Source organism: Sceloporus undulatus, chromosome 1, assembly GCF_019175285.1.
Source record: "Sceloporus undulatus isolate JIND9_A2432 ecotype Alabama chromosome 1, SceUnd_v1.1, whole genome shotgun sequence".
Classification (NCBI taxonomy): Eukaryota; Metazoa; Chordata; class Lepidosauria; order Squamata; family Phrynosomatidae; genus Sceloporus; species Sceloporus undulatus.
In genome coordinates, this window is record NC_056522.1 from 122,763,852 (window position 1) to 122,775,691 (window position 11,840).

General features: G+C 40.2%; 1 protein-coding gene across 3 annotated transcripts in view; it reads left to right on the top strand.

Annotated features, from left to right (window-relative positions):
* Positions 1-11,840, top strand: part of MDN1 (midasin AAA ATPase 1) — a 154,638-nt gene that overhangs the window by 127,533 nt on the left and 15,265 nt on the right. For all 3 annotated transcript variants that reach the window (XM_042462369.1, XM_042462387.1, XM_042462377.1), the window contains 10 exons: positions 199-660; positions 2,276-2,499; positions 4,235-4,375; positions 4,748-4,920; positions 5,129-5,290; positions 6,649-6,786; positions 7,183-7,324; positions 8,679-8,863; positions 9,769-9,909; positions 11,352-11,487. In XM_042462369.1, the coding sequence (XP_042318303.1) occupies positions 199-660; positions 2,276-2,499; positions 4,235-4,375; positions 4,748-4,920; positions 5,129-5,290; positions 6,649-6,786; positions 7,183-7,324; positions 8,679-8,863; positions 9,769-9,909; positions 11,352-11,487 (1,904 nt within the window). The remainder of the gene's footprint in view (positions 1-198; positions 661-2,275; positions 2,500-4,234; positions 4,376-4,747; positions 4,921-5,128; positions 5,291-6,648; positions 6,787-7,182; positions 7,325-8,678; positions 8,864-9,768; positions 9,910-11,351; positions 11,488-11,840) is intronic.

Genomic DNA, 11,840 nt, shown 5'->3' on the forward strand with positions numbered 1-11,840 from the left:
GTAACTAGTTTTAATTGGCATACTTTTTTGTGGACTCCAGCCCATTTAATCAGCCCATGAATACTTTTCTCAAATAAAGCTTGTTAATTTTTATCATAGCACAAGACTGTCTTTTATTTTTGGTGCAAAATCTAACAAGTCAGTTGCCCTTTAAACTGCATGTTAATCATCATCAATCTGTTTGAATCCCCTGAACAGGAATCTTCTGAGCTGTGTGGAGGAGATTCATGCCAAGTTGAACATTACTAATGAATATGAAGTAGCTTTTCCTCCTCAAGATGGCATTCAGCAGTGGACTGACCAGTTGCAGTACCTTTCTATGCAGTGTGTGATGATCCTGGAGCAACTTTCCTGGTTTATACAGTGCTGTCCTAAAGGCCAACCCTTGAATGCTCCCGGGGAAGAACTGCAATCTGAAGAAACTGAACTGAATTCATCCAGTGTTTTAAAGTTGCTACCTGAACTTAATGCCTCAGGGCTACAGTATCTCACTCCAGTGGCAACAGATCAGCTGCCTGTTGGATGCAAGATGCAAAAATGTGATCCACTGTATCAACAGCTGTCTTCACAAGTGAAAGACATGCTGGTTGAGGTTAAGGCAGTAAAATCAGATGTGGACATGATAAGACAGCTTTCTTGTGAGACTCTCTTCCATTCCTGGTAGGTTGCATGTCATGGCACTGAGAGAAATATATTTCATGTTTGCAGCCTGAACACCACCAGTTTATAGATTGTGCACTTTTTAGAAGGATGATTTGTATAGTCAGTTTTGGTGCCGCAGGACTAGATAGACCTGTACCATCAAGTAAATGTTTGGTGCTGTGGAAGAGCCGCACTAACCTCTTTGTGTTGTTAACAGCCCTCGAGTTGATCTCGAGCCACGGCGACCCTATGGATGAGACATGTCCAAGACCCCCTATCCTCCACTGCTCTGCTTAATTTCTGTGAGCCCATACCCATGTCCTCTTTTAATAGTCTGCCCATCTAGCATGTGGCCTTCCTCTCTCTGCTTCCCTTCACCTTTGCTAGCATTGCTGTTTTTTCCAATGAGTCCTCCCTTATGGTGTGTCTGAAGTACAACAACCTCAGTTTTGTCATCATGGCTTCCAGGGAGATTTCTGGCTTAATCTGCTCTAGAACCTATTTTTTGTCCTTTTTGCTATCCACAGGATCCTCAACACTCTTCTCTGGCATCACATCTCAAATACATTGGTTTTCTTCCTATCTTGTTTCTTAACTATCCAGCTCTCACGTCCATAGATGGTACTAGGGAATATGATGGCTTGTATGATTCTAACTTTTATGCTCAGTTGTATATCTTTGCATTTTAGAATCGTTTCTAGTTCTTTCATTGCTGCTGTCCCTATTATTAATCTTCTCCTGATTTCCTGGTTATAGTCCCTGTTCCTATCAACTATCCTCTACCATGGCAGAATACCAGATCATCCACCTCAGTTGTGGAAATTTCTTGAGGATAGAGCTCTGTTCATTGTCTGAGTCATGTCCAATCCATTCCAGAGGACATAACCAAGCCTTCTGCTCTCCATTATTGCCAAGGCACACTTGCAAAAGAGTGATACTATAAAGGAGTGGTGTTCATGAAAGATGAGAAAATGCAAATAGCATCCAGCCGAAAGGATTAGTTTATGTGCTTTTGACATGTTGCTCAGCATACATTAAGGAAGCTAAATTCTCATTCAGCTATGTCAGCAAAATATTTGAACTAGACCTGATACTCTACTTTGCATTCAGTGCAGTAAAAATTATCCTAACTTGCGAGTAAGAACAGTGTATGGAAAAGATCCAGAATATATTTACAGGATACCATATGCAGACATGGATTCAAAGACCAATACAATTTCTCATGTGAAACAGATATAGGGATTTCTTAAGCAGCCCCTACTAATTAAAGAAAAGTCAAAAATAGTGCAAGAGCTTAGACAGTTGCATTGAACCCTCATGGCCAATGAGAGATTCCAGCCCCCTCCATTGTCTGCAACCCCCTCCCAGTTCTCAACAGTGTTCTGGCCCAACAATGCCACCAAGCCTCCTACATTTCAATTCCCCACTTGGCCATAAAAACCCACTGGGTGACCCTGTGTTAGGTTCGCCTGAGGGTTCTGCTTAAGTCAAAAATTACTTGAAGGCACACAACAATAATCTCTGGTATCTCTTGCAAGTGCATTTAAAATTATGTGTTGTATTAGGTTTTTTAAAAGTAAATGTTCAGAAAATGTGATGTTTTGAAGGAACTGCAGTTTCTTTTGTCTTGCAGGAAAAGCTTTGAGGTGTGTTCTTCAGGGGTGGACTGTTTGTTGAAGGTTTCAACCCAACTACAAAACATTGAGTCCTTGTTTGTTCTGCCTGAAGCCAGTCAAACTATGTCACAAATGGCAGTCATCAGAAGTCTCATATACATTCAAGGAGAAATTAATAAAACTGTAGATGACTTTGCTATCTGGAGGACACAACTGTTCAGTTCAATTTCACACTGTGATGGTAAAGACAATTCCTTTCTCTCTTCTAATTGATAAACCAATAGGTTTGTTTAAGTATTCCCTTATCATCTTTGAGCAGTTACATGCATGAATAAGTGCAGTAAAATTAGATCATAATTTTGCAAATGCTTCTCCGTATTTCTCTCTAGTTTGCACTGCCCAGTAATTCAAACACTAGGGTGAACTCCCATGTTCAGGAGGAGGTAGGATTTTGTGGTTGCTGTTGTTGAGGACAGCTCATTTGAGAGGCCTGGCTTGGAGCCACTCCTCACTGTAACAGTTGGTACTCATTTCGGCAGCCTTAGGCACACTTGGTAGCTTAATCCAAGGAATTAAAAGGAAGGACTTTAGCCCTTTATGAAAATGAGTAAGATCCTCCTCCAGGTGAAGATAGAAATGAAGAGTGTTCCACAAATGCAGAACCAGGTCCTGAAACGCTCGCAGCCTTGGCATGTTGGTGAACCACCAATCATCCTTTTCCTGTAGTTCTTAGTTTTCTAAATAATTCATACCATGCTAGCCTAGCTGCCAAATTTTGAGAGAGGTTAGAGTTCAAGGTTTTAGGACCAAAAGCTTGTAATGAGCTCCGGCCTGAATTGGTAGCCAGTGGAGGGATCTACAAGGAACTGAAACACACAAATATTTAGGGAGATTTAAAACAACTTGGACACCACTATTCTGGATTAAAACTAGGGCAAACAGAGAACAGGAAGGTAAACCTGCCAGTAGGCTGTTACGATAGTCCAGCCATGAAATAACCAAGGCCTGGACACGCAGATAGGCAGTCTGAATGGTCAAAAACCTATGGATCCTATCATATTAAAAAGATGGATGTTACAAGCCTTTGCAGTTGCCCTGGTAAAGGGGCATAGGGACAACTGATCATCCAGCAGGATGCCAAGGTCCAGACAATTGAAATTCTGTGATGGTAGAGACATAGCCTGAGCCAAAGGCTATGATAAATCAACTGATGGTTGTGGTGGAGGAGATCCATCAACAAAAAATAATTTAACACTTGAGGCTATTTTGTGGACAAAGGAAGCCAAATTAGTTGTTGTAAGATCTTAAACTGAAGGATTCTTCTTCTAGCCAGCCACTGGATTCAGTAAGGTGTTCAAGGTACCAAAAAACTGATGGGGTGGGTTTATGGGCGTGATCTTCTCCTGAATATAAGAATTCTGAGATTCCTCTACATGAGAATAATAAATTGTGCAGGTAGTCCTTGAGCTTGTCTGATGGGTTCTGTTTCCACCGTCTCTCCACCTGATGGACAGCATTTCATGTGCAGCTTTGCATGCAGCCAGGGTTTTGGTTGGTGCTGTTTAGCTAAGCGAATTCTTGCTTAAATAATTAGTCAACATAGGGAAAGGGGTATGTGCATGGTATTCCTTTTGCATTTGGTTCTTAGAGGTACAAGCATTTGTTTTCCTTTGTTTTCTTCTTGCCGGATAATGACATTCTGCCTTTCCTTTAGGGGAACTTTTGTTTGGCAGGTTCCAAACAGCATGTTCAAGTCCTAACTTTTTCCTTAGTCCAGGTCTTTCAGTTCTGTGCTCTGTTATGGTACCTGCAGCAACCTCATTCTGTCTTCTAACCTTAATGATGTTGTCCTTCTTGAGTTGGTGGTGTTGCAATTAAGTTACATTTGCTGTGGTGGAACATAGATCTGTAATGTCATATTTGGGTGCCATAGCGATTAAGTGCATTACCAATTACTATTTCTGTTTTTTCCAAAGGGGACAAAAAAATAGATGATGGCTTTGTAGAACTCTTCTCAGAACAAATAGAACGTGCAATCCAAGCTGTCCTGAGTGCTATACAATGTTTGGTGGAGAGGAGAAAAGAAAAAGATGAGGGCAGCCCCCTGAATGATGATGGTTAGATTTGTTTGTTTGTTTGTTTGTTTGTTTGCACTTCTTAGTCTTTCAAATATATTTCCTCTGTAGAATTGACCAGAAACATGCTGTGACGCTTAGAGGTCATTTAGTAGAATTCTACTCCATATTATTATTGTTATTTGATACATATCATATTATTGTTATTACATTTATCCTGAGCTCAGGGTAGCTTCCAAAAGTTAAAAGAGATGCAACTTAAAAATTCATTTAATACAGAAATTTAAAATCTAATTAAACTATCATTAGAATTAACTATAAGGGCCACTCCTTGAGAAATTAATGTTGAAACATTTTGGTAATCCTTTCTTTAACTTTAGTTTAATAATTCTATTTATATACTTCTTTTTTCAGGGGAAGAGACCTCAGTTAACAGTCTCAAAGTAGGGCATTTAACTAAGCTCTTGGATGAAGACATCTGTGCAGATGTGAATTCTTTGCATATACAGAAAATAATTTCAGTCATCTCAGAACTCCTGGAGCAACTGAAATCATATGGCGAGGATCACACTGCATACAAGTGTAAGGTAATAATCCGCTGAAACATAGTATTGATCCTGATTGAGGTTCCTGCAGCTGGGCTGGTGGAAGCAAAGTGAAAAACAGGGACAATGAAAATTATCTCTCTGACCACTTTTTAAAAAGCTACCCCTCAAATGAAGGCTGGGCAATTACAAACTGGTGTATTTGCACAAAAAAGCACACATTTTAATTGTATTTCTTCTATGTCTACAGCTCTTCAATCAATCCTGCCACTTACTGGTGCGTCTAATGCCGATACTTTACAAGTATTCCAGCATCATCCTCTTTTACCTTACTGTTTCTTTCACCACACATAGGAGCACTGGGAAATTGCTTTCTGTTCTAGCTAACATATTTACTGAACTGGCCCAGAAGGTAAGAAATGTTAGTTTAGCTTCCCAGCATATGTTGTAGATGTGATGGAAATGTTTCACATTTTACAATATGAATAGACCTATTTAGCAACAGAGGCGGGTTACAGACTGCTGAAAAGTGGCGGTCTGCTGCCGCCGCCGGTTGCTGCATCCGGGAACCGCAGCAGCCAAACGGCGCGGTTCCCGGATGCAGCAAAGAAGGAGCGCAAAAATCGCGCTCTTTCCTGGGCCCCAGATGTGACGCCGCGAGGCTCTAGTCACACACTCGCGGCATCATATCCGGGGCACAACGTGTGGACGCAGAGTGTCCGCTACGTAAAGATGGCGGCCCCCATGTGGACGGGCGGCACCATCTCTTATGTGCTCTGCACATATTAGGGTTGGGGGCCATGAGGAAGAGACGGCTCTTCTTAACGCATTTGTAACGCACCAGAGTTGTAGGAAATGTGAGATTATTGTTGTCATAATATATACTGATTTAGGTATGTGCTTTAATCTTTGATGCTGTCAAAGTTGGCTTTTTACTTTTACCCCTTTCTGATGTTAAAATGGGGGACTAGATGTGGAAATGTCATTTTTTGAATGTGCTGCATTGTACTGTAGTCTTCTAGCATGAAATAAGATGAATCTTCAGAATGCTACCATAAAAAAAGTCTCCACAATTATTTTCAGTGTGATTTTAGTTACACAGCAGTACCATTTTGCCAACTTGATATCCAGACATTCATTTTGTAAAGTTTTAATGTACTTTAAAACACACCTGTAAAGGAAGGTGTAGTGCAGATAGGACTGATAGTATAAACTCCCAAAGACAAATATGAAGCAATTTCATTTTATGCAAAGTAAATGATAATAAATAAATGTTAGCCTTTATATAAACTGCAAACTTGGAAGTTGATTCTTTTGAGCCTTTTTACAAGGTGTGCTTTTTCCTTTGGGAAAATATACAAAACAGCCCTTTAGTTGCTTGGCAATTGACTTACCAGTAGTTTGTCAATCACTATAGAGAGATAATATAATCCTGTAGAGCCAGCATGATGTAGCAGTTCTAGTATTGGACTATGAATCTGGAGACCAGGGTTCAAATCCTTCTGGCAGCCTATCTAAACATTGCAACTTTACGAGCTGGTTGTAATCTTTTGTGTATTTTCTTTTGGAAAAAAACACAAAACAACCCTTCAATTATGTGGCCATTGTATTATTTTGTCAGTCAGTTACAGAAAGATAATATTCTGTAGAATCTCCATCATACAATATGATATGGGAAAGTGTAACTTAATGTGTTCTCTACTCCACCTAGAAGAAAGTATCAGGAAGCACTGTTTGAGTGTTAAAATCACGTGTTTTTACAATTCTTAGGGGTTCTGTTTACCAAAAGAACTTACAGAGGATGCTGCAGGAGAGGGAGGAACAGAGTTCCATGATTATGAAGGAGGAGGCCTTGGAGAAGGGGAAGGCAAAAAGGATGTGAGTGACAAGATAGAACATGAAGATCAGGTATGTGGAAATAGAATGTATGACAGTGTCCCCAGAATAGCTAGGATTCTGGCCTCTCTTTTTTCATGTTCTTGCTCATAGTTAATAAATAGTAGAGGCATCCTGAAAAGGTGTATGGAAAACATGAAAAATGTATGTGTGTTTTTAGTGAAGGAAGGCTAATAGTTCAGTAGATTTCAGAGTAACTTCCATCGTCTCACCCACCTGTATGTTACTATACAAAAAGAAAAATCACACTGAATTCAAGTTGAAGTCCAGTTATGTCTTTCTAATTAGTAAAATCACCTATTATAACTGAGGTTACATTCCGATTCAGTATAAACATGTTTTAGTTGACAAGTGAAAAAAATAATGGTACTTAAAGAAACCAGAATAATGGTTAGCAAATTATTCCAGGTGGAAGATACTTACCAGAAGGGTCAAGAAAAACAAAATGAAGACCCAGAATCTAACTCAGATATTGAAGGAGAAGACAATGCAGTTGAAATGTCAGAGGATTTTGAAGGAAAAACATATGATGGTGAGAAAGAAAGTCAAGGTATGTATCTAGCAATGTAGGCTTCACTTTTCTGTACTGGGTGGTTTGGGATCACTTAAAACAGTTCAGTTATCCCCTATCCTTGGATTGAAATCATTCTTATTGTCTCATCAAAAGATTACAGAATAAATGTTTTGTGCACATTGATGAGAAGTACTTGCACAAAATTCACACAGAATATGAGGCAAGCAGCTTTCTAATATCTGTGGTAAAACTGAATTCCATATCAAGAAACTGTAGGTGCTGCTGCTTTCTCACAGTGTTTAATAGGGGAGAAGTTTGTGGAGTTAATGGCTGCTGTTGATCTTGTATGATTCTATGGTTGAATGAAATCTATTTTCAGAATTCTTTTATTTCTGAAAATATTGCAGAATATTAAATTTGGCAGCAGATTTCCAGCTGTTTGATGATTGCATAATATATATCAACATTTAAATATAATAGGTATCATCAATGGCACTCCTTTACTGAGTGTCACCTGTGCAGGGCTTCCGGGGGTGGCATATGCTCCTGCCATCCCGTGCTCCCCCATGCATGCTCCTGGTCCTTGCCATCCCATGCTCCCCCACACTCGCTGATTCCTCCATGGAGTCCCACCCCTCCTGCACTCCCCCAATTTGGGGGTATATGTGCAGCGGAGCACAGGAGGGGTGGAGCAAGGACAGGGTGCACAGGAGAGAGTGCTGAGGGGTGGGCCCAACCAGGTGTCGTCTCCTTCTGTGGTGTCACCCAGTCTGGTCTGCAACACTGCACCCCCACCCCCTCAGTGATGCTACTGGATGTCACATGCATACAACAAATATAGGGCAGCTAATATTCCAACACTACAGTGGACCCTTCCCTTACGCGGGGTATCTGTTCTGGAGCCCCCCCCCCACGAAAGGGAAAAAACACATATGCTTGAGTCCCATTAGTAGTAATGGGGCTCGTGCCTGCTGCATGGCACAGGGTGCACTGTGGGCGCAAACCCCATTACTACTTCTGGGGTGAATGAGGTTTTTTCTGGCGCGACTTCCAGCATAAGTTGGAAGCTACGTAAGGTGCACACACTATAACACGGACACACTGTATTTATGTTTATATAGGTGCAAATAATTGATTGGTATTCTGGGTGACCGTCGATGAGTCACACTCTGCTCCAGAAAACCCCATGGTAGGTTCACCTGAGGATCATCATGAGTTTGAAACAATTTGAAGGCACACAATAACAATTCTCCATTTAAACAAATGCAAAACATATAGTCTCGTATTGGAATCCACTCCCTCTTCATGCCATATCAGTGATTTTGCAGAGTTCTGTAAGGGAATTTGAGTGCTCTTGAAGGCTTGCATTGGACACTGTTTTCTTATGCAGAAGATGATGAAAAATCTGATGACGATGAAGATTTAGATAAACAAATGGGAAATCTTGGAGATGCTGAAGCTGACAAATTGGATGAGAGGCTTTGGGGAGATGATGATGATGATGACGACGACGATGATAATGATGAAAGTGATCATGAGGAAAATGTAACAGAAACTGGACCAGGAATGGATGAGGTAAAAATAATAACGAGTGTACTGTATGTTCTGAGTGGAAATATTATAATACTTGCCATTTGTCAGTGGAGTGGGACAGTTGTATTTATGCTCTTCCTAATACACTGTACATGGAACGTTAGTATTATTCCATTAACCAGATGAAGCCAGATGTTCATCCATCTTATGTACCTTGAAGACAATAGGAAAAACAGTGGTCTGAAAGCTGGAATTTTGTGTGACTTCGTAGTCAAGCTGTAAAACTGACAGTATTTCAATCATATGGGTTTTAGTACAATTTTTAATATAGCCATTGTGTACAGTAGTGGCTTACATAACAGCTGTAGTTCAGGTATTTGTCTGGATATGTCCAGGCATGTATGCCGTCCCTGCCCCAGTATCTCTGCACACACAGGCTCTTCAGAGTACTCAGTTACAGGGTGACTTATGCATGCATTCAGTTGAACACTTGGAAACCTCTTCAGGTCTTCATGGGGTTTGGTTGTTGGAAACACTAGAGTAAATGGATATTTCTTTCAGCAGTCACGTAAAATGCCAGTGACATAACACATACCTTTAAATATCCCGTATGGGTCTTGGCCGTATTTAGCCATGAGGCAATTTCATTTTCCTAATTGTGTAGTACCTTACATTAATCTCTGTTGAAACTCATTTTGCTAGTTTTGGCCCAGATGTTAGTGAAAGCTATAGCTTTCCACATTGTAAGAGATTGTGAGGTTCTTGGTAGGAAGCTGTAGGACATTATAGCTATAATTGCTATTTCATCATTACTGCCTGTTTACCACTTTTGTGCCAGAGTGTTATGATAACCATTGTTGTCAGAAGCATAATAAATGAAGTTGCTTGTCTTAGTAGCTTTGACAGTTAGATGGATCAATAGTTTTTTTTTTTCTTGAAAAAATTAGGGTGATTCAGAACTTGTGGCCAAAGATGACAACGTGGATGTTGATAATAAAAAGGATAAAAAACCACCCAAAGATGAGGAAAAAGAGAACCAAGCAGATGGTGGAGAAACCAGAGAGAAGATCCATGAACAAATAGATGAGGTAATAAGAGTCTTTACAGCAATCCTATACTAACATGATCTGTATGAAATTTTAGTTTATTTCAACAGAATCTATGCAAGTTGGTGTAGGCTTAGTTGTAATCACATAGCCTGGACAATTGGTATAGCTTGTTTAAACTCATCTTGTACTGTATTTAATAGTTGTATAGAAGAAAGCAGTTTTGTGTACTCCAGAGTCTCTGTATACAGAGGTGGACAACTGGGGGAATTCAAGGAGACAGTAGAAGTCCCTCCCCAAGAGAATTTGGAGGACTGCCCCCATAGCAATTTTTCACCCCGAGGGTCATAAAAATAGCTATGGGCTGCACACTGGAGGCTGTAGTTGAAGGAGGATTAAAATGTTGATGACATGTGACTACTTCTCCTGACATTGTTGGATTCTCAGCCAAAGCACTGGGTGAAAATTTTCCACCTGGTGCTTCAGCCTGGATCTCGGCTTTTGTACCATAGCTCCTTCTCCCCATGGAGTGGGACAGGGAACTGTAGGAGAATTTGTTTGCCCCACCTCACATATCTTCATAAAATGACTGCAGGATGAACCAAGTTGGCCAGCATTTCCAAGAGCCCATAAAAACGCTGACTGCCAAGTGTCCAACTTAGCTCTGTCTTTTATTCCCCCACAGGAATGAAAAGTGTATATGGACACAAAGATTCTCAGCCAGCACCTTAAAGCAATGGCTGATAATGGAACATGGATTCTTCTTTACCTTTGATTGGCAACAACACTGTGTAGAGATATCCCTGCTGTTAGCTCCATTCTCTGACTGGAGATAATAGGAATTCCATTTTCCCCTTTGAGTGGAGAAGCACATTCTCCATTGGGCTAGATCCAACTCTACAAGCCAAATTTTCCCCTGCCATAATCTATGTAAATAACTTGTTTTGTTTCCCATGTCATTCCACTTGTGTCAAAAATGTTCAAGTTGGTTTCCCATATGATGGCTACCTTGGAACTAACACTTCAGGGCCTTTAAAAAAAAAACCACACACACATTGTAATTTTACGCAAGTAGATGCCCAGTCCTGTCATGTATACCTTGACAATTAATGTTATGTGGCTTTCAACTTGATTAGTGATCCAGAATGCTTCCCTATCCATGTTCCAATGACACTTGTACAACTTGATACATGCTGTAAAGAAGATGCACTTTGCCAAGTTCGGACTCAAAATAAAACAACTTTGAAAAGGCTTTTAAAATATGTGTTGGTAGTGACTGTGCAAGGTTTAGGATCCCCCTTTTGATGTCTGTTTGCATTGAGAACAACCTTCAGTCTTAAGTTGAAATAGGCTTCCTTGATACCTTTTTGGATCTTTTCTGTTTGGGCTGGTCTGAACATAACATCAAGAGTCATAATAATGTTTTTTATGCACTGCCTTCTGTCTTGATTCTTCTTGTGATATGACTTTTCTTTACTTAACAGCGTGAATATGATGAGAATGAGGTAGATCCCTATCATGGAAAAGATGAGAAACAGCCTGAACCTGAAGCCCTAGATCTTCCTCCTGACCTGAACCTAGAAAATGGAGAAAAGGATGATGAGGACAATGAAGAAGAAGGTACAGTGTAACAATGTTTTGTTACAAGTAGACAACAAAGATGCACAAATGTTATGTATTGTCTATTGTCCACTGTCTGGCTCTAATTGGACACTAAATGCAGGTGAGCAGATTGAACTTGTGTCCAGCCAGGTTTGTTGATTGGTAGGATTTGTGGAAAATAAGGACTGCTCCTGGTAGAAATTAGCCTTAGCTGATCATTCATTTTTTAAACTTGTATTTTGCATATTTATAGTGTTTTAACTTGGACTGTTTTAGATTTGTAAGCCACCTTGAGTCCCTGTACTGGGAGGAAGGTGGGATATAAATAAACATTGTTGTTGTTGTTGTTGTTGTTGTTGTTATTGGTTATA